We start from the raw sequence: 27,118 nt of genomic DNA, 5'->3' as shown, positions 1-27,118 counted from the left end.
AAGAGTGCACCTGTACCTGTCTTCTAATAAATCTAGAAATTTATATTCCTGGTTCTTTTACGCCGTCAGTATAGAAACAGGTAAGTGATAAAAATGAATCGTTCATATCAGATGATGAATTATAATTTTAAAAATTCAAAGTCTTTGCCAATGAAAGGAAATTGCTATTGGTGAAATACGAATGATGATAAATATAATGATACTGTTTCTTATATGAGTATACTACGTTCGCACGAGAGTGAATTTAGTAACGAATAATTAGATTGACGAACGACTGTTTACCCAAGAATGTTGGCAACCGGTCCTATGGTTGACGAGTACTCCTAGAGGAATATTGGTTCCGAGACGATGAGGGAAAGAACGTGCACCCAACATCGGCGCTCGGTATTTGTCAGCCGTCCCCAGTATTCGGCGTTCGGCGAGTATTCACTGGCTACTCGCCACCTTAAGCTGACGCATTTGATGCAAACGTTCGGCGTCTCTTGTTTCCCGTTCACCATTCTTTTTCTGTTCACCACATCCTCCCTGGTGGTTTGATAATTGTTTACAGCATGTTACCACGTATGATGACGTCATGTGATACCACGTATGATGACGTCATGTGATGTGATATTTTTGTAAACTTACTACTTGATTATGATGTTTCTGAAATGCAAATCATATTTTCTATTGCAGGCACCAAGTTCCTATGCAGCCAGGTGATAGCGCCTATCAAGAGCGAAGTAGATGACATTTGCCTTTACATTATTAACTTCGAAGACCTGACTGCTCCACCAGCAGCTGAGGAAGACGTCGTACTGGCCGCCAACACCAAACTCAGCAAGCGTAAGTCTTGCAGGATTGCATTTCTCTTGATTCTGTGCTTGATTTCACTTATATGTCATAGTCACATTCATTCGAAAAAGGCGCATACTTGTAAACAGAGACTCAAGGAAGGGGCAAATAATTGACGTTCTATGGTACGAAGAACTGAAAAAAATAATGTAAATATAAATATTACGTTTCGTGTACAGGGCCGTGCATCATTAAGAGAAGTTATTAATGATTTATTACTATGTGGTTATTGTAACTACAGTCATTCCTTATGGCTGGTGTGGCCATTTCAGTAATCCATCCACTAAACTAGAACGACATTTTTCCTTTGATTAGCTGTAGGAGTATGTGCCGTGTGTTTCTCACAGTTTGAATTTCAATGCACAAATGAATTTATACCTTTGAATATAGTTAAAGCACGCATGTTTTATATATTAATTAAGTAATTTCAAAAGTTTATGACGTATGCCTCTTGTGTTTAACTGCGTTTCGTCTATACGTTCTGCCTTCCGTTTATATTATCTTTGTTTTGGCGGCGACGCTATGTAAACAAAAGTTTGACAGTATTATGTTGTAGCTGAATCCCAATACGACGGCAGTGTTTGGCACAGTGTCTGCTCCCTGCGGTCCGCATGGTATGTTGGTTAGCAGGAATCCAAATATCCGTCAATTAAGGGAGGATAGTCTGCGGCTCAATTGCGTTTGACGAAGACTCTCCAAGCAGCGAACACTATAGCCCAAAGTGACTTACTGCGTCCGGAACTTCTTAGGTACCGGACAAGGCTGACTCTATAGACACAGCAGGGTTATTTCTTGGCCGAGGGTTCTCAACTATGTCATGAGGCGGTCCCATATTCCTCGCAGTAGCCCAAAACAGTTGTAAAATTCAAAAACGTTGGCGGAAAAAAATGTGACACTAAATTGATATAATACTATCAACTAACATTCCAATAAAGATGATTATGGATCACAGTTCCTAATGTTGTTCTTGGAAACGGGTCAGTCGGTATAAAAATGTTCACAGACGGCATGGCTCTAAGCACTGTGTGACTTAACATCTGAGGTCAACAGTCCCCTTGACTTAGAACTACTTAAACCTAACTAACCTAAGGACAGCACACACATCCATGCCCGAGGCAGGATTCGAACCTGCGACCGTAGCTGTCGCGTGGTTCCGGACTGAAGCGCCTAGAACCGCTTGGCCACAACGGCCGACTGCGCACAGACGCTTTAGCGAAGTAAATTATAAGTACACGCCCGTACTATTTTCCAATAAATTTAAAGTTCATCGGATTATTTCATCAGTCAAAGTCCTAGTTGGTCTAATGTTAATGCCGATGAAAAAAGCTCAAAATCAGCACTCCCGAAGCTTCTATGTCAAAATATTCAAATTCCATGAATACTTGCCTCCTCATAATAACTGTTCTTAGTCCTTACGGAATTCGACTACGTCTTGAAATCTGCACCACCCTGGCAGCCGAATTGCCGTTAGTTTCACACCCAGAGGCGCACGTAGCGTTCCTATCGTTATTTCATGTACAGTTGCAATAAAAAATACACATTTTCCTTCCTTAATTAGTGAACCCAAACTGAATATATATATAGGGTGTGAAGCTCGCTTTCACAGTGATATAATTGATACTTCCGGTTGATAAATATGTTAATAAATGATGGAGTAATATTAATTAAAGATTAAGCGGACTTCAAATTACATAAAAATTAATGTAACTCTTATATCTACAACAATTGTTCTTTACGCATTTCAACTGTTTATACATCAGCTTTTATATGTTGTTCTTGAATTCATAGTTTGGGTGATTATTAGAAATTAATTGATACATCAATATTAAAAGTGACTCCTAGTTAAAGTACTGTCATTCAACAAAAGCTATGTTTTCAGAAATGTCACATTTTCACATCTACAGTGATCATTGTTATTAAGTGCATCTGGGAGTAGCAATTACGCTATTAAGCAACGGTGTTTTTAGGCACTCACTTTAAATCACGTGTATTTACGCCCCGCTTGTCCGCGTGTTATCATTTGATTACATGATGCTGTCAATAGCTGTTTAATACTTTGTTAATAAACGCAATGAAGTGTTTATTGTCCCCAAACCACAACTGGCACAAATCAGTTCTTAATATCAATTTTTTTCAGTTCTTCGCGCTAATGCTACTCGCTTCGCTGCAACATCAATGGTACTTACGTTTTCTTTGTTCTACATGTGATCGCATGCGTGACCACGAAGACCGACAGACTGAGGTCATTTAAACTCCTTCAGCCGTAAAGCAACTGGCACATTCGAGAAAACCACATCACGCCTAATACCTCTTCCATAGCGAGCCGTTGCTGCACGTTCATGAGCTGACGACATTCCAACTCATTTCAAATACCGAGCCTCTACACTGCATCGTCAAAGTTCACAGTGTCACGACTGTTCGTGATTAGTCCGCAGCTCGTGGTCTAGCGGTTAGCGTTGCAGCCTTTGGATCACGCGGCCCTGGGTTCGATTGCCGGCCGAGTTGGGGATTTTCTCCGTCCGGGAACTGGGTGTTTGTGTTGTCCCCATCAGTTGGGAAAATGGCGAGACTGGACAGTGAAAAGATTGAGAATTTTTACGGGCGCTGATTACCACCCGGTTGAGCGCCCTACAAACCAAACATCATCTTCGTGATTTGACATGTTGCAATCTGAAAGCAACCCAGATATTTCAAGATCTATTCACTATTACTGAAAGTCGATGTGGAAACCCTTTTATGGAGTGGTCCAAAAGTGTTTCCGGCATTTCGTGACAGTCGGCGAAGGCAGTAAAATCAGCTGGGACATTATGTGAAATGTTTCTTGGAGGAAATAATGCGTTTTTCGATTAGGTTGGAATGTGGGCTCAGAGAATAATTTGAGTAAGGCCCTTCACGATGCACCATACTTTTACTGTAATGAGTCTCACGCCCTCACGCTGACTAAAATTCCGTGACTTGTATTTTATTACGCCGACAAGAGTACGGATCGCAACGGCCAGGGTTGCGCCCTATTTGTGCATTTGGAAAGACAGTGGGTGACTGTGCCACTGCCAGCAAGCACAACCCCTCCATATGCCTTAGAAGGCTCCCACGGGACGCAACAGTTGGAGCCCTTTGCCTCTGACTAACGCTCACTTATCCACCGACAATATAAGACTTTTCTCTGCACGCATGCAGGCCGCTGACCAGGAGACACTCGTACTATACGTAGGTAGATGAGATTGGTCTTATGTTCTAATGTCATGAATGACATTTTAATCACCAGGAATTATACATTATTATTTATTTTTTTACATTGTTTAGACCCATACAGGATCACAGAAAGCAAATTATTACCTGCGGCTGTTATTTTTCTTGTTCTTCCAGAATTGTTTCATCATTTCGCTATGCTTAGTTCGACATTCATCTGACCACTTTCTACTAGGTACCCTGGGTTTGTCTTCTGATGAAATTTCCCAGCTGTAGACCTTATGTCTGAAGACGTATCGATCTTCGATGTGTGTCGGTCAGATTTTGGCATTTTTTTAGATCAGTTTGGACGTGTTTTATCCAGACTGTTGTCGTTTTCAGTTCCTGTAAGTACGAAAATATTTTCTTTGTTAGTCGGCTACCATGTAGTCTCGTGATGTGTCCGTAGAATTTCAATCGTCGTTTGCGGGAATCGGTTTCGATGTTCGGAATATTATTATTATTATTATTATTATTATTATTATTATTATTATTATTATTATTATTAACATAGCAACACCTGTACAGAACTACACGCGGATTTTGGTTGCAAACTATGCGTATGAATCTCCAGATAGAGTAATGGCCACATGCTTTTTGATCAAATTACCTTCCTTTAGGAAAGTAGACTGCGCTTAATGAGTGTGATATGACTTTCAAAATGATAGAGAGCAGCTATCAGTTATGTAACTGGAGTCGGATCAGTACTTGTAGACGTTCTTAGGCATGTATAATAACTCTGAAATACTATACTGATAATGGATAGTTACTAGCCGAAATCTGTATCTGCGTTAATAGAGTTAGAAAACAAATGACGACAGATTGCTGCTCTCTGTCATTTTGAAAGACATGCTTGTTTGTTAGAGTGAACACATACAGTAATATATAAACTGATGGAAAAAAATCGGAGCACCAAAACATGATTAATGTAGAGTAATGAAATTTCGGGAATACGTTTGTCTGGGTAACGTACGTAAGTGATTAACATTGCAAGATCACTGGTTAATGGAAGCGCGAGATAAACCATTGCAAATATGAAATGCTGGCACATTGATAACCGGTGTAACCGCCAGAATGTTGAATGTAAGCATAGAACGTGATGCATTGTGTTTTTAGAGGTGCCGGATGTCAGTTTCTGGAATGGATTTTCACGCCTGTTGCAGTTGGTCGTGTAATACAGGGACGGTTAATGCTGTTTGTGGATGATGCTGAAGTTATCGTTCGATGATATCCCATATGTGCTCGACTGGAGACAGATCTGGTGATGGGGCAGGCCAAGGCAACCTGTCACCACTCTGTAGAGCATGTTGGGTTACACAATCGGTATGTAGGTGAGCGTTATCCTGTTGAAAAACACTCCCTGGAATTCTGTTCATGAATGGCAGCACAACCGGTCGAACCACCAGACTGACGTTCAAATATGCAGTCAGCGTGATTTGGATAACCACAGGAGTGTTTCTGCTGCCATACGAAATCGCACCCCTGACTGTAACTCCAGATATAGATCCAATGTATCTAGCATGTTGGTTGCAGGTGCTCAACTGGCCTCCTCCTAACCAACACAGGCACTGATGCAGAACCAGCTTTCATCAGAAAACACAACAGACCTTTGTCCAATGTAGGCAGAGGCTGGGTTGGCAGCGATACAAATAACTCACTTTTCAGACAGTAGAACTTAACAATAACTTAGAGCTAAAAACAAGGAGACACATGTACAACGGATTTAAAATAACTGAAAAGCAGACATGACTGGGAGAAATATAAAGCATAAAGTGCTGTCTTCACAAACTGTTTAAAAACAGTCATAAAAATGTGGACAGACAGCACAGTTAGAAAAATTCAGAATCATTTGAACACAAAGCACTTGAAAAAAAAAACACTAGAAAAACACTGAACAGGACAGAAAGTTGCACTGGCCATTAAAAACGAAGCATCGTGCACCTTCACTATAACTAGAAAAGAAACAACCCTGAGACGTGGATTGTAGATGAATAGAAGGGTGGGTTAGGGGGGAGATAGGGGAATGGTGGTGATGAGGATAGAGAACTGGGAAGGTGGCGACAAGACAGGGGTGGCTGTGGGAGGCAAGTAGAGAGGGCCAACTGATATTGAGAGTTGTAAATTGGATACTATAAGAGGGGGGAGGGGTAGGGGCGGCGGCAGGGAAGGGAAAAAGGATGAGGTGTGGTAGGGGGAGAGGAGGAGGAGTAAGCCCAGGGGAGGGGAGGTTGATAGGGTAGGATGGATTTAGAGTTAGTAGCATGGGTGAATGTCGATGCGGAGTTCGCGGTCTGGGAGAGGGAGACGGTTGAAATTTCTTTAGGAGAGGATGAAGTTGTGCAGGTGAAAGGTTGGGATGTGTAGGTAGGGGTGCGGTAACACACTAGGATTGGAAATAAGAGGGGAGAGAATACGATTGCTGGAGCCGAGGTTAAGGCTTGTAAAGGTTATTTGGAGGTGTTCAGTGTGAGCGAGGAGAGGTGGGAAGTTGATGAGTTGGTTGTTGTTGTGGTCTTCAGTACTGAGACTGGTTTGATGCAGCTCTCCATGCTACTCTATCTTGTGCAAGCTTCTTCATCTCCCAGTACCTACTGCAACCTACATCCTTCTGAATCTGCTTAGCGTATTCATCTCTTGGTCTTCCTCTACGATTTTTACCCTCCACGCTGCCCTCTAATACTAAATTGGTGATCCCTTGATGCCTCAGAACATGTCCTACCAACCGATCCCTTCTTATGGTCAAGTTGAAAACGCCTTCCTTGCCATTGCCAGTCTGCATTTTATATCCTCTCTACTTCGACCATCGTCAGTTATTTTGCTCCCCAAATAGCAAAACTCCTTTACTACTTTAATCGTCTCATTTCCTAATCTAATTCCCTCAGCATCACCCGACTTTATTCGACTACATTCCATTATCCTCGTTTTGCTTTTGTTGATGTTCATCTTATATCCTCCTTTCAAGACACTATCCATTCCGTTCAACTGCTCTTCCAAGTCCTTTGCTGTCTCTGACAAAATTACGATGTCATCGGCGAACCTCAACATTTTTATTTCTTCTCCATGGATTTTAATACCTACTCCGAATTTTTCTTTTGTTTCCTTCACTTCTTGCTCAATATACAGATTGAATAACATCGGGGAGAGACTGCAACCCTGTCTCACTCCCTTCCCAACCACTGCTTCCTTTTCATGTCCCTTGACTCTTATAACTGCCATCTGGTTTCTGTACAAATTGTAAATAGCCTTTCGCTCCCTGTATTTTACCCCTGCTACCTTCAGAATTTGAAAGAGAGTATCCCAATCAACATTGTCAAAAGCTTTCTCTAAGTCTACAAATGCTAGAAACGTAGGTTTGCCGTTCCTTAATCTAGCTTCTAAGATAAGTCGTAGGGTCAGTATTGCCTCTCGTGTTCCAATATTCTTACGGAATCCAAACTGATCTTCCCCGAGGTCGGCTTCTACTAGTTTTTCCATTCGTCTGTAAATAATTCGCGTTAGTATTTTGCAGCTGTGACTTATTAAACTGATAGTTCGGTAATTTTCACATCTGTCAACACCTGCTTTCTTTGGTATTGGAATTATTATATTCTTCTTGAAGTCTGAGGGTATTTCGCCTGTCTCATACATCTTGCTCACCAGATGGTAGAGTTTTGTCAGGACTGGCTCTCCCAAGGCCGTCAGTAGTTCCAATGGAATGTGGTCTACTCCGGGGGCCTTATTTCGACTCAGGTCTTTCAGTGCTCTGTCAAACTCTTCACGCAGTATTCTATCTCCCATTTCATCTTCATCTACATCCTCTACCATTTCCATAATATTGTCCTCAAGTACATCGCCCTTGTATAGACCCTCTATATACTCCTTCCACCTTTTTGCTTTCCCTTCTTTGCTTAGAACTGGGTTTCCATCTGAGCTCTTGATATTCATACAAGTGGTTCTCTTATCTCCAAAGGTCTCTTTAATTTTCCTGTAGGCAGTATCTATCTTACCCCTAGTGAGATAAGCCTCTACATCCTTACATTTGTCCTCTAGCCATCCCTGCTTAGCCATTTGCACTTCTTGTCGATCTCATTTTTTAGACCTCTGTATTCCTTTTTGCCTGCTTCATTTACTGCATTTTTATATTTTCTCCTTTCATCAATTAAATTCAATATTTCTTCTGTTACCCAAGGATTTCTACTAGCCCTCGTCTTTTTACCTACTTGATCCTCTGCTTCCTTCACTACTTCATCCCTCAAAGCTACCCATTCTTCTTCTACCGTATTTCTTTCCCCCATTCCTGTCAATTGCTCTCTTATGCTCTCCCTGAAACTCTGAACAACCTCTAGTTCTTTTAGTTTATCCAGGTCCCATCTCCTTAAATTCCCCCCCCCCCCCCCTTTTTCAGTTTCTTTAGTTTTAATCTACAGGTCATAACCACTAAATTGTGGTCAGAGTCCACATCGGCCCCTGGAAATGTCTTACAAATTAAAACCTGGTTTCTAAATCCCTGTCTTACCATTATATAATCTACCTGAAACCTTCCAGTGGCTCCAGACCTCTTGTAGGTATACAACCGTCTTTTGTGATTCTTAAGCCAAGTGTTAGCTATGATTAAGTTATGCTCCTTGCAAAATTCTACCAGGCAGCTTCCTCTTTCATTCCTTACCCCATTCCATATTCATCTACTACTTTTCCTCCTATTCCTTTTCCTTTTATCGAATTTCAGTCCTGCGTGACTATTAAATTTTCGTCTCATCTCACTGTCTGAATGATTTCTTTTATCTCATCATAGATTTCTTCAGTGTCTTTGTCATCTGCGGAACTAGTTGGCATATGAAGTTGTACTAATGTGGTAGGCGTGGGCTTCGTATCTATCGTGGCCACAATAATGCGTTCACTATGCTTTTTGTAGTTGCTTACCCGAATTCCTATTTGTTTATTCATTATTAAACCTAATCCTGCATAACCCCTATTTGATTTTGTATTTATAACCCTGTATTCACGTGGCACAGAAGTCTTGTTCCTTCTGCCACCGAACTTCACTACGTCTCACTATATCTAACTTTAAACTATGCATTTCCCTTTTCAAATTTTCTAAACTACCTGCCCGACTTAGGCATCTGACATACCACTCTCCGATCCGTAGAACGCCAGTTTTGTTTCTCCTGATAACGCCATGCGCTGTTACCATTTTTCGGAGTGCACTCCCTCGTGATGCCAACTGAAGAGCTACTCGACCGAATAGTAGCAGCTCCGGTCACAGAAAACTATCGTAATGACAGCGTTAACGGTGTACTGACCACACGCCACTCCTTTCCGCAGCCTCAGCTGAGGATGTCACGGCGGTCGGATGGTCCCGATGGATCACTTGTGGCCTGAATACGGAGTGAGTGCTACTGCCGTCCTTGACAGGCGACTTGATCACCACAGTGTCGTCAGAAAACGGCTCTGTAGTTGTGTAGGCACAATTAAATTCTCCTTGCTTAGGAACATGCAATTTTCGATGTAACTTATGTCACCAATATCAGTAACAAGAGTGTCCAAATTCTCCAAAAGCCAAAGCGTTCGTCAATTGGCATAGTCTTCCTCCCTAACAGCGGAGGACATTAGACGATGCGGAACTGTAGCCACAGATAATGCTAACGTGTACTGTACCGAAAATCAGCTGCAGTTGTATGAAATGTGGTAGAGAGAGAAAGAGAGTACTTCCGTCATTTAATCTCCACCTTTCATGTCTATAAAGGTAACCAACCGCCTCCACCAGGCTCGTGCTTTTGCACCTTTCATCGACAATGATTACTGACGCGAGCCCATAGGAACATTTGTCACTTCTGCACTGTATCCACATTACGATACAGTGAACGTCATTCCGCAAAAGCTTTAGAACAGGTCTATATTAATTCTGCGACGTCGGCATAGATTTCAGAGTGATATGTGGTTATTAATAACTGCGGACCACAGCAGTGCAGTCGACTGTGCGAGACTAAGATCGGAAGACCCTAGTTATCGGTCTCATATCAGCCAGTAACTGTCCCTTCCTTCAACTTTATTAATATTTCCTTGTTTGTAGAGTCAGACACTCTGATTATAATTCAAGGCTTTATACTATCCCGCCTTTTTCTTGGATGAGATTCCATCAGCAAGGCATCCCATTCGTCTGTTACAATCTTCGTTTGTCCAGACGTTTGCTCCTCGGTATTTTTCCGCCGTCAGTGATTTATCGTAAACAGCGTACCTAGTACACCTACTTTGGTGCAGTAGTTACATTTACCTGCGTCTAGGTTCCAGTGGTCATCACCCATCCTCTGCAATTCGTAACGGCCTTCTGGCATTGCTACATGCTTCTCATACTTCTTATAGACAGCTGTGACCTTGTGGAGTAAAGTGATACATACTGAAAAAACACCAAGCTACATGCAATGTTATCGATAACAGTAATCCCACATGGGAAACATTGACTGACTGCATAAGTGTTCTGATGGCTCGTTAGAGAAGCAAACTTCTACCTAATCCATGCTTGCATTCCTTTATGTAAGCGTAGAAAAGTTGTGGAATGATTTCAAAGAGATAGTATCGACGGCAACTGAGAGATACATACCACATAAGTGATGGTACTGATTCCCCATGGTACACAAATCGGGTCAGATCGATGTTGCAGAAGCAGCGAAAAAAGCATGCAAACTTAAAAGAACGCAAAATCCCCAAGACTGACAAAGTTTTACAGAAGTTCGAAATATAGCGCGTACTTCAATGCGAGATGCTTTTAATAATTTCCATAACGAAACTCTGTCTCGGAATATGGCAGAAAACCCTAAGAGATTCTGGTCATACATAAAGCACACCAGAGGTAAGACACAATCAATACCTTCACTGCGCAATAACAACGGTGAAGTCATTGAGACAGTGCCACTAAAGGAGAGTTATTAAACACGATTTTCCGAAACTCCTTCACCAAAGAGAACGAAGTAAATATTCCTGAATTCCAATCAAGGACAACTGTCAAGATGAGAAACATAGAATTAGTTATCCTCGGTGTAACAAAGCAACTTAAATCACTTAATAAAGCCAAGGCATCCGGTCCAGATTGTATACCAGTCAGGTTCCTCTCAAAGTATGCTGATACAGTAGCTCCATATTTAGCAATTATATACAACCGTTCGCTCACAGAAAGATCCGTACCTGAAGACTGGGAAATTGCTGAGGTCACATCAATACCCAAAAAGGAAAGTAGGAGTAATCCGATGAATTTCAGACCCATATCACTAACGTCGATTTGCGGTAGGGCTTGGGTACGTATTCTGTATTCGAACATTATGAAGTACCTCGAAGAAAACGATTTATTGAAACATAGTACGGATTCAGAAAATGTCGTTCTTGCGAAACACAACTAACTCCATATACTCATGAAATAATGAGTGCTATCGACAGGGGATGTCAGATTGATTCCAAATTTTTAGGTTTCCAGGTTCTGGACACCGTTCTTCACAAGCGTCTTCAAACAAAACTGCGTGCCTATGGAACATCGCCTCAGTTGTGCGACTAGATTCGTGATTTCCTGTCATTAAGGTCTCAGTTCGTAGTAATAGACGGAAAGTCATCGAGTAAAACAGAAGTATATCCGGCGTTCGCCAAGGAAGTGTTACAGGTCATCTATTGTTCCTGATCTATATTAACGACATAGGAGGCAATATTAGTACCCGTCTTAGATTGTTTGCAGATGATGCTGTCATTTGCCGTCTTGCAATGTCGTCAGATGATTACAATTACAAATAACCTAAATTGGAACGACCACATAGATAATGTTGTGGGTAGAACGAACCAAAGACTGCGATTCATTAGCAGAACACTTAGAAGGTGCAACAGGTCTACTAAAGAGACTGCTTACACCACGCTTGTCCGCCCTATTCTGGAGTATTGCTGTGCGATGTGGGATCCGCATCAGGTGGAACTGACGGATGACATCGAAAAAATACAAAGAAGAGCAGCTCGCTTTGTATTATCGCGAAATAGGGGAGATAGTACCACACACATAACACGTGAATTGGAGTGGCAGTCATTAAAACAAAGGCTTTTTTCGTTGCGACAGGATCTTCTTTTGAAATTTCAATCACCAGTTTTCTCCTCCGATTGCGAAAACATCCTGTTGGTACCCACCTACATAGGGAGAAATGATCATCACGATAAAATAAGAGAAATCAGGACTCGCACAGAAAAATTTAAGTGCTCGTTTCTCACGCGCACCGTTCGAGTGTGGAACGGTAGAGGGACAGCTTGAAGGTGGTTCATTGAACGCTCTGCCAGGCACTTTATTGCAAATAGCTGAGTAATCACGTAGCTGTGGATGTAGAAGTCACCTCCCTCCTATCTGGCTCCGTAATTTTGTTTGACAACTTGTGCATATGTGCTTCGTTTGACCCATACACTATATAGGTTACACTATGTAGCTTAAAATGCTATTAAACCACACTATCTGGCTCCGTAATTTTGTTTGACAACTTGTGCATATGTGCTTCGTTTGACCCATACACTATATAGGTTACACTATGTAGCTTAAAATGCTATTAAACCACACATATGTGGTTCTATCTGTCCCTTATATGTAGTACTTAATTAGCTCTCCATCCTCTATTACAATTACAAATTACATCCTGCGGGTACTGCTTTTTTTAGTGTATCTGTAAACCACTGTAATATGAGATATGGATCTATGCAACGAATTATAGTTGCTATGTTATAGGTGTTAACGAAATGAGGTATTTTTCCATGCAGAGCAACCCAGTGCAGCATCGAGTCACGACTAGCTTAGTAGAATGAACCTATTATTTATCGAGTGCTAATCCCAACATCGCAAAGCACACTTGCTAGCTGGTGATACGGAGCTGTGTACTACAGTGTGACCCAGGAAGTCATTAACGTTTGAAAATTCAGTACTTCACAAAATAACGTAGGTAGCGAGGTAAAAGTTGACAAACATTCTTGAAATGACATGGGGTTTTATTGAAAACTAAAAGTTCATAAAATGACCAACGGATGGTGCTTCATATGATACCAAAGGATTAATTAGCATAACAATTGAATTTTAGAAAAGATGATGTTCTTTATAACAAATGCACCGTATGTCGACCGTCAACCATCAACAAAATCCGTAATCGAGAGCCAATTTTGATCAGTGAACAGCACTACATAGTGTAACAGTTGGTATGATGAAAAATTGCCTTCGGATGTTGTCTTTCTGCATCCCTAATGAGGTCGGACGATCGCGGTAGAGTTGCAACTTCAGGTAACACAACAGTCAATAATCAGACAGATTGAGATCTGTGGACCTGGGAGGCCATAACGGAAATGGCGGCTCTGCACGCAGGTCTCACCAAACAATGTGCGAAAGACATCTTTCATACGAGCTGCAATATGGGGTGAAGCACCATCTTGTACCTTCCAGCAGGTGCTTATCAGCCAGGCTACGGATTATCTGACTCCCTCTCTCACTATAGCTCATTTTATACACGGTTCTCATGCGGTGTCATTGACGTTTCATTGTTCAGCGTCATATGTTGGTGATTTTTTGAACTCGTTTTAAATTTCAGTGATACCCCATCTCATTTCTGGCATGTGTATCAACTTATACCTCTCTACCTTCATTATTCTGTGAATTACTGCATTTTTAAATGTTAACAAACTTTTGGGTCATCCTGTACACGTTAGATTTTTGAAGGAAGTGTAAAGATAATAGCCATCATATATTAAGATCTGACCTATTTGTCAAGATATGATTTGCCTCAGTACAGAATGCTGATATGCATTGTCTCACTTTAAGTGCATCGTAGTATACACACAAGTGTTGTAATGCTTTATCTAGATAAGTCTGAAAACTGGCTTTTACCAATATGTATAACTGTAACTGAAAAGTTACAAGCCGTCTGGCTTGTCTCCTTCCATTTATACGCTAAATTCTTCTGCCCCCGTTCACGACTGGCGATAGGCAGGACACTTTAGTTTCATCATGCTAAAAGTGTTATTTAATGCTAGAGAATGTATTTTATAAAACTGCAGTGGTTGTCAGTCGAGGCTTGTAGTTCCCTTATAAGAATTGGTGAAAACCGCCCGTTTGCACAGAACTCAGAGATGGGCATTCAGAGGCGTTGTTCTGGCTTACCTGTGTCTAGCAGCCACCTGACAAGGGTCACGGAACTCCCCTGTCAATCGCCCTAAGGCAGGGTTTGCGGTATTCGCCACGGTTTGGCTCGATAGAAGGCTGAGGGCGGTAGTCTCAAGTGTTGGTTGCCAACAAATAATAAATTAATAGTGAGAAATCATAAGTGTTGGAGTACCTGGACCTATACTGTGGGACTCACGGAGTTCCCGTCACGATGGTCGGGCACAAGTGTATAGACACAGATTCGCCCGTCACCTACTGACATCAGACGGGAATTTCTAGAATTGTGGAGACATTCTGTGGTGGAAATTTATTAAACGTGGCAGTTTTCACACTATTGGCAGAAAACAGTAACATATTAGTAAAAAGGAAACTTTCTCGGCCGAAAATGTCAGAATTAATAAAATGTCCCGGGCTATTATGCCGTTGTGGAATGGATTTCACCTTAAAACCCGACGTTTCGTCCCCTTCTGCGGAGGACATTTTGAAGGGGGATCGTAGTTTCTTTGAATGTTCGGTTCACACCCAGGCTCAGTTTCACGCCCTCCTCCTTCCTACTGAAATTGCTAGTGTGTTTTACAATCTCTAGGACCTCTCTGTATAGCCTTTCATGGTATCCACTTGTGGCTGCCAGTACTTGAGTCCAATCAAATGAATGTGGTGGTCCCTGGCTGCAAAGCATGTTCCGCAACGGCTGATCTGTCAATCTTCCCTCTTCTATAGTTCCCCTTGTGCACTTCTGGTCGGTTTTTGACCGTTCTTTTTGTAGTACCCACGTACAACACACCACAACTAGACGGAATCCTATAAATTCCAGCTTTTTCCAATGATAGGCGAGCATCCTTGGCGGATTTTAGGTGGTGTTGTGTCTTCCGTGTGGGTGTGTAGATTACCGCGATGTTCCTCTTTTTCAAGATTTTTCGTACGCGGTCAGTCACGTCCTCAATGAATGGCAGGAAACCTTTCGATTTAACCGGCGCTTGAAGATCGCTATGATTTATACGCGGTGGTCTTAACGCTCTTTCACCTCAGCGAACGAATAACCATTCTTGAGCAATGCACTGGTGAGATGTTTTAATTCTGCGTCAAGCAGCTCTGGTTCGTAGATTTTCCTTGCTATATCCGCCAGCGTTTTTTGATGCATCGCTTTTATTGTGGGTGGTGTTTAGAATCCCGGTGTAGAGAACGATCTGTGTGCGTGGGATTTCGGTAAACCGTGAGGCCCAAGCTGCCATATTTCTTATGAACTAGCACATCATGATAATTTAATCTTCCGCCTGCCTCCTCCTCCTCCTCCTCCATGGTAAACTGATTGATCCTGGATTAATCCCGTTCAGATGTTTGTGAAAACGATCCAGTTCCTCCCTGCCATGCCGCCACAAAACATAGGTATCATCCTCGTAACGAAACCAAATATTCGGTTTATTTTTCGCAGTTTCCAATGCGTGCTCATCGAATATTTCCATAAAGAAGTTCGCTATAACTGGGCTTAAGGGGCTCCCCCTAGCGACACCATCCGTTTGTTCATAGTACTCATCGTTCCCTTTGAAACACGTGGTTGTGAATCAATATTTAAATAGTCCTGCTACACCGGGAGGAAAAATCCGATTCAGCGGTTGAAACACTTCGTTGAGTGGAACCACAGTGAATAGCGAAACTACATCAAAACTAATTAATATGGCCACCGGCTTTACCATTGTGCTGTTTAATGTATAGATAAAATGTGCCGAATTCTTGGTATACGAATACGATCGGTCCACATACGGTCGTTATAATGTTGTCGAGAACTTGGAAAACCAGTAGCACTCACTATGGCCTTAGAGGAACATGTTCTTTGTGCACCTTCGGCAATCCACAAAGTCTTGGTGCTGGCGCGACTGAACTGAACAGACTTTTCTGAACGCTCTGTTCGACAGAGGACTTCTTTATCAACCGCATAACAGTGCTAAGATCTTTGTCAGTGCGGCCTTTACTTAGTTTCCTATATGTTTTCGGATCTATTGTATTGTGTGTTGAACCGTGGACCAAAAACGGTGGAGACGCTTCGTCCCCGCCGTAGCCCTCCGTAGTTCACAACCCCACAACAGGATACAGCAGTCCACTCACCCTACCGCCGCCCCACACCGAAACCGGGGTTATTGTGCGGTTCGCCCCCTCCCCCCCCCCCCCACCCACGCCCCCCACCCGGGAACGTCTCATACCAGACGAGTATGCATCGTAGCGTAATTATGGTGTACGCGTACATGGAGACAGTGTTTGCGCAGCAATCGCCGACAGAGTGTAACTGAGGCGGAATAAGGGGAACCAGCCCGCATTCGCCGAGGCAGATGGAAAACCGTCCCAAAAGCCATCCACAGGCTGGCCGACCCACTGGACCTCGACACTTAATTCGCCGGGTGGATTCGTGCCGTGGACCGGCACGCCTTCCCGCTCGGGAGCAGCGCGTTACACCGCGCGACTAGCCGAACGGGCAAGTCGTTAATGTTACTATAATAGCTGCTCACATTCAAAACAACCGTTGCATTTCCTTTATAAGCGGGGAGAGCGATAACATCCTCCTCATTCAGGCGTTTTATGGCATTCCTCTCAGCCACAGTAAAATTAGTTTTTGGAGGCTTTCCTCGAGACAATACTCTTACAGCTTCCTTACGGATTTGTTCAGCCGTAACCGTGACCACAATACGAACGCCTGCTTCTACACTGGCTATTATTTCTTCTGTGGGCACAACTCGTGAGCTAATGGCAAAATTTCCACCTTTGTAAAGCACAGATCTCTCATAGTCAGATAACGAACGTCCGAATAAATTGATAACCGTGCGGGTAGCTCCTAAATGGTGGATCGTCTTGTTAGGGTGCAAATTATCAGATTTCCCCTTCTGTCTATTAGACGTTGTCAAAAACATGGCCCAAATGGCTCTGAGGAAAATGGGACTTAACATCTATGGTCATCAGTCCCCTAGAACTTAAACCTAACTAACCTAAGGACATCACACAACACCCAGACGTTGCCAACATACGCTTTGTAATAGTACAGCGCAACAGTCTGCTAATTCTATCCCAGTCACCACTACACAATGTATTGCTGATAGTAATATGGAGAGACGTTAACTTACAGTCTGTGCTCGCTAAATCCTGGCGGGTCTGTTGAATGTCTCTCCATATTACTTTCTCTGTCCATATTACAATGTCTGTCCATATTACTATCAGATGGCCTCCCAACGCTCGAATTCGAGACGGCCAACCACGCGACTCCACGCCTTGAGACGCGCGGCCACGTCTGGTGACACGTGTCGCGCCGATTTGACGTCACCGTAGTTGACTTCGAAAATAACGTTCAGCTGTCTTCCCAGGCTGCTACTGCAAAGCTAAACCAAGAGCGTCCCCCTGAATGTGCATAGTTGCATGCATTTGGTATGACAAACACATCCATTCAAAATAAATGAGCGTCGATATTTCGGTAATATGCACATGTTGTGTTGTCTGTCATTTGTAATTAAGATACGAACTGAATTTCCCAGCATGATGTTCCATTCAGGCATGCAAAGTACGAGTGTGGAAAAGAATCAACGCTCCTCCGAATTTGGTGAGGCAAAACCATCAAAATTATGTAGGAGGATGCAATATCCCCTCACATTACTAAACCTCCTGAAATGTCACAGTCTAGCTAGCGAGTCCGTACAAGATGGTATAACAGGCGTATATTATGACTGGCCGGCATTTCCATTCGACATTTGCAGGAATTAAAATGATCTGTCCTCGAAATATCTACTGAGTCGTCGCGTAGCATTTCCTCCTATCCGTTTGCCGTCAAATTCTCGTGGTTGATGTCTATCGCAGAAACTGTAACTGCGCCATCGTATTCTTTTACTTGAAATACTTCTGTAAATACCATTATGATGTGTTCATTTGCTAAAACATGGCAAACTGATAGTAATGAAACAGCAGATCACTTATTAATTCAAAATATAACGCTTTTACAAAGCGTGATTTTACGACAGAACTCTCCCAGAAGACACCCTATTGGAGACTGGCGAGCATGGCGCGCAATCGAGATCTCGTTCTTACAATCATGAAACATTGAAGCTTTTAGTACAACCTCGTTAGTTTAACCATTATCATTTTTTTTATCGAAGCGATTGATTTCTTGCGTAGCAATATTGGTGTAAGAAAGAGCTTATGACTGGTATGCTTGTCCTAATAACTGTGATGGAAAAAGTGGCTTTTATTAGTAAACATTTGTTGACCAACATCACTTTCTTCGCACCGGAATGGCTGTGGTTTCCCTACGTAGCCTGTGCTGATGTAGGTATCTTTATCACGGTTAACGACTAGCATCACCTTATCGTCTGCTGACAGCGCCAAATGGTCCAGCGGTTACTTCAGCTAGCGCGAGAACTCTAATCTGATGCTGCATTCTGCAGTGCCACTTGGGCGCACTAAATGCTACTGATATCTGCAGACACCACATACAGTGTAAATTAGGAAAATAAGGGAAATAAAATGTGATACGAAAATAAAGGGTACCTTACACATCCCCCTCGTAATGGCTTTTCAAAATTGGAGGTTTGTAAACCAAATCCCGATTTTGGAAACACTGAGAGCGTGGCCTTAGGAGCAGCCTATAGAATTAGGTAATTTTATTTCTTTCTTAGACAGTTATTTTACATGTTTCTTTTGTCCATCAAATTTTTTATACTATTTCGTTATGAGAAGTTTTAAACGCAAAATTTAACCGCTCGTGAGCTATCGTTAAATATTCAGCTAATAAACAGGTTTCCTTTGGAATCCGATTCAAAAATGTCTCTGAGCACTATGGGACTTAACATCTGTGGTCATCACTCCCCCAGAACTTCTTAAACCTAACTAACCTAAGTACATCACACACATCCATGCCCGAGGCAGGATTCGAACCTGCGCCCGTGTCGTCAAGCGGATCCAGACTCAAACGCCTTTAACCGCACGGCCACACCGGCCGGCTGGGAACCGATTAAGTGCGTTAATAGAATGTTTGAATTTTATTTGCCAGTATTAATTATATATATAAAATTTGCTAACATCGTCAGTAAAATATTTTCGTTGTTACAATATTTAATGAAAACAATAAAAACAGTTTGTACACATTTTCCAGCGGATAGTTGGTCATCCCAAAGAAATCAGTTGGAGCATTTTTTTCACAATTTAGATTAAACAGACACAAAATAGACAGATGGGCCCCATTACGTCCCAATACATAGACACATTATACACAATTCACGCTGCAAATTTATTTCGCTTTGCTCCATCATGGTGCGTTGCCGTTCACCACACCACTTACGATTCAAGGTCGTTGTTTGAGAGCCCACATCACTGACACATTAATTTGCTTGAACTGCAGTTACTCCCGGCTGGTCCTAGGCGATACCTTTCCCCTGTGTTCCCTGATGACAGTCGTCACTTGCGCGTATGCCAACTGCGTCCCCCATTATTGACTGTTCATCTGGTTTGTCTCTCAGTGCACGTCGTGTGGTTGGCTATATGTGCTCCTAATTTTCCCGTGTTTCCAACCAACCATTAGGTTTAGTACGAATACATTCAACAAAAACACATATTTTAGAAACAAAATAATAAAAAAATGATTCAAATGGCTCTGATCACTATGGGACTTAACATCTATGGTCATCAGTCCCCTAGAACTTAGAACTACTTAAACCTAACTAACCTAAGGACTTCACACAACACCCAGCCATCACGAGGCAGAGAAAATCCCTGACCCCGCCGGGAATCGAACCCGGGAACGCTACCGCACGACCACGAAATGCGAGCAACTAAATAATAACAGTTGTTTACATGTCCAGTATGAGAAATATTTTAATAATTTTTTTCTTATTTTACTCAAGTGGTAAATAAAAAAATACTTTTCACAGGATAGTTTTATTATTTAATGAGCTCTTTATCTTTAAATACATCTGTTTAAATTAATCTGTCCATAACAAATGACAGCTTCTTAAATGAAACACCAATATTTTCACTATCTCACTCAGAACTTTTCAAATTCGAAGTTTATTAACTAGTGTGTCCATTTATATACGCAATGATACTAACCTTTAGTTGATGATTCAGCAATAAATGATAACCTCTACATTAAAACAATTATATTTACATAGTTCGTTCAACATATTCCTTGAGGTCAATACCATTCACCTGGTTTGTTTACAAAACAGACACATTGAGACGCGTCCTTAATTACGACACGTCGATGTTCATTCATTCTCACACTCTGGCCATGACAGCTGCCGACCGCTCCACTCGAAGGCCAGTAAAATAACCTCTACATTAAAACAATTATATGTACAAAGTTCGTTCAACCATATTCCTTGAGGTCAGTACCATTCACCTGGTTTGTTTACAAAACAGATACATTGAGACGCGTCCTTGATTACGACACGTCGGCGTTCATTCATTCTCACACTCTGGCCAAGACAGCTGCCGACCGTGCCACTCGAAGGCCAGTAAAAGCGCTCAGACAGTCCGGGCTCTTCAAATGCATCACCGACGTCAAAACACACATGATCCTCATCTTTTGCAGAATCCATTCAACTCCTGCTGATAATTGTAAACAAACAAGTAACTAAACACACTTTATCTCAAAATTCTTAAAACTATTCTTTTTCTTAATAACCTAACACTTTTATTGTGCTACCACGTACAGTTAGTTACTGAAACTTTTAAAGACAATTCATATGTCTGTTTACTAAATAGATATTCTCGTCATTAGCCCGTATTCAGATTTTTCAGAGCTGGCAGGCTTCCCCTTAATTACCACGGTATCTTTTAACATCAGGTACCTTGAATGTACGTGTTATTATTTTGGAGTCATGATGTGCCACTTCTACAACTTTTGGATGTGGTATCCTGCTCACCCTTCAGAAATTTCGTCAAATTTCTTTATCTCAGCGTCTGTCTTAGACGATCTCCTATGAGGCCTTATTAGTATAATCTCTCCCACTACATATTCCTTTCGTATCATTTTCTTGGCATGTCACGATTTTGGAAACTGTCTATTAGCTGACATACTTTGCCCTAAAAATGGTACCTCACCTTTTCCGAACACGAATTTGGCTAAATTAAACGTAGCACCTTTTCCAATACCTGATTGTGCTCCCACCAATTGCTGGCTGCAGTTAAGGTGTCGTCTCCGTACACAGTAACTTCAGACAATAATTCGCCTCTAAGTATGGAGTCTGGCACTCGTATGAATGCTACCACTAATTTATTTAATCCAAACTGCAGTAACTTGAACTGGTAAAATCTACAACTCTGTACGAAAACTATGTAGTTTCTACTTCTTTCAGCTAATTGGAACTGACTGTAACCAGCAGTCAAATCAAGATTAGATAGCTTACTAACCCCTTCAAGTTTCTGTAACAATTCCGCGAGAAATTCTGGCCTAATATTCAGAAGCTCTGTTACTTTACTTAATACACTAGCATCCAGTGTTACTCGTACTGAACGACCCTTCTTTGTAACATACACTAACAGATTGTAGCATTGACTAGTTGACCTCGCAATAATTTGCAAATACAATACTCTGTACTTCTTTACCAACCCCCCCCCCCCCTCCCCGTCCCATTTTGCTGAAGGTATTACTTGTGATCTTAATTTAAGTGTCTGATGTGGCCTGACTATAAACTCATAAGATACTCCCTTCAGTAATCTTGCTTTCTTACAAAACACCCATTCATATTTTAACAACAGATTTCCCAAATCTCTTCCAGTCTTGATCTATGACATCAATATTTTGTATTGCTTTATCACTTATGTCATCTGCTAGTTCTGTTTCAACCTTATTTTGATTATGAGTCCGCCTATGTTGTAAAATACTTTCCTCTTTATTAACATTCCACTAGAAGCACTCGTGCACTATTTTCAAATAGTATTTTATCCTCTGCCTTCTCTTTAGGACTAATTGTATTACAAAATTTTATTTCACTTTGAGTACTGTTCATTGTCAAGGTAACAGCTGCATGGTCTACCAATAAATCACTTGCTATTGCCAGTCCAACACAAAGGTTAGGAACCGCCATGGCACGAACCTCCAACATTTCACCTTGTGCTGTTACTTCCAATAATACTCGATTGTTTATCATTTTACTCTTGCCACCAACTGCACTAATAACTTTAACTCCGACAACAAAGGAAGTAGGTTACAGTACGCTTGTTCGCCCAATGCTTGAATACTGCTCAGCAGTGTGGGATCCGCACCAGGTAGGGTTGATAGAAGAGATAGAGAAGATCCAACGGAGAGCAGCGCGCTTCGTTACAGGATCATTTAGTAATTGCGAAAGCGTTACGGAGATGATAGATAAACTCCAGTGGAAGACTCTGCAGGAGAGACGCTCAGTAGCTCGGTACGGGCTTTTGTTAAAGTTTCGAGAACATACCTTCACCGAAGAGTCAAGCAGTATATTGCTCCCTCCTACGTATATCTCGCGAAGAGACCATGAGGATAAAATCAGAGAGATTAGAGCCCACACAGAAGCATACCGACAATCCTTCTTTCCACGTACAATACGAGACTGGAATAGAAGGGAGAACCGATAGAGGTACTCAGGGTACCCTCCGCCACACACCGTCAGGTGGCTTGCGGAGTATGGATGTAGATGTAGATGTAGAGAACTCCTTCCAATGGTAATATTGGTATCCTTCTTTATTTACAATTTTGTCATGAAGTCCCTCTGCTACAGCACACAATTCACTACCTGTAACAGTAACAGCAACTGCCTTAATAACATTAATTTCCGCACCTACTATAGGTTGGTATTCTTCTTTACTTATAAGTTCATCTTCCTCAAAGAGAGCTTTCCTAATATCTCCAGAATCTCTTTCTACCAACTGTTTCATCGAAACTGGTCCGTCCAACAAATGAGTTTGTGTTCTGACCCTACAGGAACCCTTTTCAAGTTTCCGCGCTCATTGCTATTGCTATCTGTTTTATGACATCCTTCTGCTCGACCACCATTGTTTCACTCATTAGGTTCCTCATCTTGCCTGTTACTGTAATCATTCGTATCTTCTCCGTTCCAACCTCCTCTTTCATCCCTGTTGAAACCCTTCTGGTGCATCTCGTTCTTTCTTGTTTCATTAATATCTTTATTATGTTCCTGCCAGTTTCCACTTTTTCTTGACCGCCAATTCACACCTCTCCAACCGTAATTGGTTCTCTCTTCTCCTGATAAAACATATGGCCGGTCTAATGCTTGTAAAATATCTTCAGTTTTCTTTTTTGTAATTCCTATTAATTTTTCCTGTACACTCACCGGCAGTTTTACCAATACCACCACAATGAGGTCTTCTTCATTAAGTGGATTATCTCGGTATAAATTCCTTTCACACGAATTTTGGAAGTAATCATTGTAACTGTCATAACTACTACCCAAGAAATTTCTCCCCTGAAGAATACAATGTCTTCCGTTACATTGTGTGCTGTTAGACCAATATTTGTGTAAGAACTTTTTAATAAGCATCTCGTATGACTGACAAGGTTCCCTTGCTCTCATTCCCCATAACAGAGCATCCCCTTCCATTCTACCGGTGACACATCGTGTTTTCCCCCTTTCATCCCATTTCTCTGATAATACACCCTGAAACTGTTTTATAGGCGCCTTGGGATGTAGTCCCCCTTTTGATGCGAAATTGTGGAACGTACAATCCTTTAGTGATCCTCATTGCTACTGTGTCCACTATTGTGATTTACTGCAATAAGATATCTTAATTTGAAAGTCTTTCAGCAAAGATGTCAGTGCCTTGGAAAGTAAAATCACTGACCTCCTGCTGAATACCAGCTACACTGTGAAATATCTCTTTAGTATCAGTTTTTACAAAATTCTGTAGTAAATCTATTCTGTTAGAAAATGCTGACCCAGTTTCGTCGATTTTATTGTATAAACCGGGGACTGACACATCACGTGTTTCAGTCCCATTACTGATATTTTTATCCAAAGTTTTAATATTCTGCAGGAGTTCATTAATATATCTCTTATGATTTACTATCGCGGCTTTGAAAGATCCTTAGCTACTGCAGTCTATTACTTTATTGCATTCCCTATTCTCTCATCTGCTTCCTTAAATCTTTTGGCAGCCTCCCTGATATACTCTTCTAATTTATCAGTGTTTTTTGCTGAATGACTTTAATTAGGTGTTAATCAGTATTCCTAACAGTTTCTTAGATTTTATTCTTATGGGGGAAACTCCTCATTGCACACACCTCGGATTCAATGGTACGTTGACCCACTGGATAGCCCGTCAGAAACTGAACACAGATCAAACATGAAAACAGGAAAAGGTGTACTGAACTGCGGAAAAAAAAGAAAAATACAAGGAGTGGACGGTCTATACCTAATATATGCAATATAGAGCACTCTGAACTCCCGTCGTGTCGTGGTTGTGGGGTACGATGTTTGACTGCAACGCGGGAGATCCGGATTCAAGATTTTTTTTGTGTATGTGTAGTGGCGTAATGTCAGTGTGAAAGAGCAGCGTGTAACGAAAGGACCTCCAGAAGTACGTGCCTCCTATTTGTTCTACACAGGTACCACATGTTAAGCCTCTTGTGTTCCGTCTTGGAAGTTTTGACTCTTGAATTCCTTTGTTGTAACATAGTTTACAACCGTTTACTTGTTGTTTTCTTTCTGTGAAAGAACTATGCGGCATCTTGCCTGCTCTCATTATTAATCACATTAACTTGTGATGGTAATATATTCTTGGCACAAGACTCATATTCCGTAATGAATAGTGGGAGCAGGCGAATTGCTGCATAGACGTCTCACATAAAATAAAACAACAAATAAAGATGTGTGAACTATGTTCCAACGCAGGAGGTCAAGAGTCGAAACTTCCAAAACCGAACGGAAGAGGCAGAACAAGTGGCAGCCGTGTAGAACAAATAGGAGGTACGTACTTCTGGAGGTCTCTTCATTACACGATGCTGTTGCAAACTGACAGTACGCCAACACATACACAAATCTGAATACAGCGAACAGACACGTCAATGACCGAACGGAAATTTCGTAGTTTTGTGGGGAAAAAAATTGGACCCAGAGAGATTTGAACCCAGACCTGCTCTGTCGCAGTCTAACACCGCGACCACATATCCACGACCTTTTTTTTTTTTTTGCCCATTTTTTTTTTTTTCTTTTTTTTTTTTTTTAGAATAGTAGCGGTCGCTCGGCTCCAGACTGTAGCGCCTAGAACCGCAAGGCCACTCTTTTTTTTTTTTTCCTAATAAGACGCTACCCCTTTTTTTTATCTGGACAGGAAAGGAAAAACTACAAAAAAAAATGTCTATTTGCCACCGCCACTTGTATTCTAACAAAAAAATAAAATTAAATGCACCTCTTCAGGCGTTGGCACCTATCTACACCTATTCCAAAACAACTAACCTATTACTGCAAAGGTGTAGGAAAGGAAGAAAGTAGGGGGGAAGAAACATAGAGAGTAGCGATAAAAAAATGAAATTTGTTGTGAACAGGAACTTTTTTTTTTAGTTTATTGTATTGCATTTTTGTTTTCTTTATTTTTCTTTGTTTTTTTTGTATGTATGTTTTTATTTATTCATTTTTTTTTTGTATTATGGCAGTCGTTGCACCAGAATTCTAGGAGTCGCTTGCGCCGTCTGATTGGCGGAACATCCAAACGTGTCTTCTCGAAATTTTAGTGGGGATTCCGTGTGTAGTACGTTCAGAACATCATATCGGCAAAAAAGCATCAGCATCTCATGGCTTGGACGTTCCAGCTGGAAGGCGGGTCATGAAAGGCGCTCCGTAGAAAATTGGAAAAGAACTGCTTGTATCTGGGGTTGCGAACAAGTGCACAATGTCGATCGTTAAGGTACGTCCAATAACCTAGTTCTGATTTCTCATCGGGCCCAAAAAGGTAGCGGACTGTATGACCGCGTATCCAATTCACGGCATTAGTTTTTGTTGTGGGGTAATGAATCACATCCGGGAATAGAAGCGTCAGGAAAATAATCTGAGTAGGCGGCTGTCGGGTGAGGAAAGCCAGGATACGCTGCGCGAGCCTCCAGACGTCAGCAGACGGACCACATGAGAACCGATGAGCGTCCGTGTCCTCTACACCACAGTGAACACAGAGTGGTGTGTCAGCAAGGCGGATGCGGTGCAAACGAGACTGGTTGACCTGTTTGCCATTGACGGTGATATACCAGGTGGACTGAACGCTGGTGTCGAGGTAACCAGCATGCACTGCTTTCCACACACGGCGCCATATGATCTGGGGAAACTTGTGTTCAATGGGGTTGGGGGTTTGACACATTTGTAAGGTGTCGTATACAGTCTTTGTCTGGAGTATACGGAGAAGGGGTAAGGAGTGCAGAATGTAACTGATTTCAAAGAAGAAGTACCGAAAGTGATAAAAGGGGGGTGGAATGTCGGATAACATGACCGGGGCTGACATGGAGACTGGTGCGTATTCACGCAAAAGCAGTCCGGTCAGGCTCGTCGGGCAGCGACGCCAGACTTTCAGTTGGGAGCTAACAAAAAGTGCGGTAACTCTGTCTGGCACATGGAATAAGCCCACTCCATCACGCTCCCGCGGGAGGGCAAGGGAGGAATATTGAACTTTAAATAACATCCCGGCACAGACAAAGGATCCCATCGCCATCAACATACGACGTGCGAGGGTAATCGGAACCGGGAACACTTGTGCCACATGGGGGATGCGTGAGGCGTGATAAACATTCACGTATTGCGCGCGCTGTATAATGTCGAGGGATCGAAGCCGGTGGTCCACAAGGCCAGCCCTGATCGTTTGTAGGAGACGTCGACCGTTGGTTGCCGCTGAGCGACGGAGGTCATTCATAAAATCAATGCCCAAACAGCGGACGCTGGTGGCCACACTTAGAGGAGCGACAGATCTTTCTGGTAGACC

General features: G+C 42.0%; 1 protein-coding gene across 1 annotated transcript in view; it reads left to right on the top strand.

Annotated features, from left to right (window-relative positions):
* LOC126297448 (potassium voltage-gated channel subfamily H member 6) overlaps nt 1-27,118 on the top strand; it is a 2,320,485-nt gene that overhangs the window by 492,464 nt on the left and 1,800,903 nt on the right. The window contains exon 3 of the mRNA XM_049988300.1: nt 676-825. Coding sequence (XP_049844257.1) covers nt 676-825 — 150 coding nt within the window. The remainder of the gene's footprint in view (nt 1-675; nt 826-27,118) is intronic.

Source organism: Schistocerca gregaria, chromosome X (assembly GCF_023897955.1).
Source record: "Schistocerca gregaria isolate iqSchGreg1 chromosome X, iqSchGreg1.2, whole genome shotgun sequence".
NCBI lineage: Eukaryota > Metazoa > Arthropoda > Insecta > Orthoptera > Acrididae > Schistocerca > Schistocerca gregaria.
This window is presented reverse-complemented; position numbering and strand designations above follow the sequence as displayed.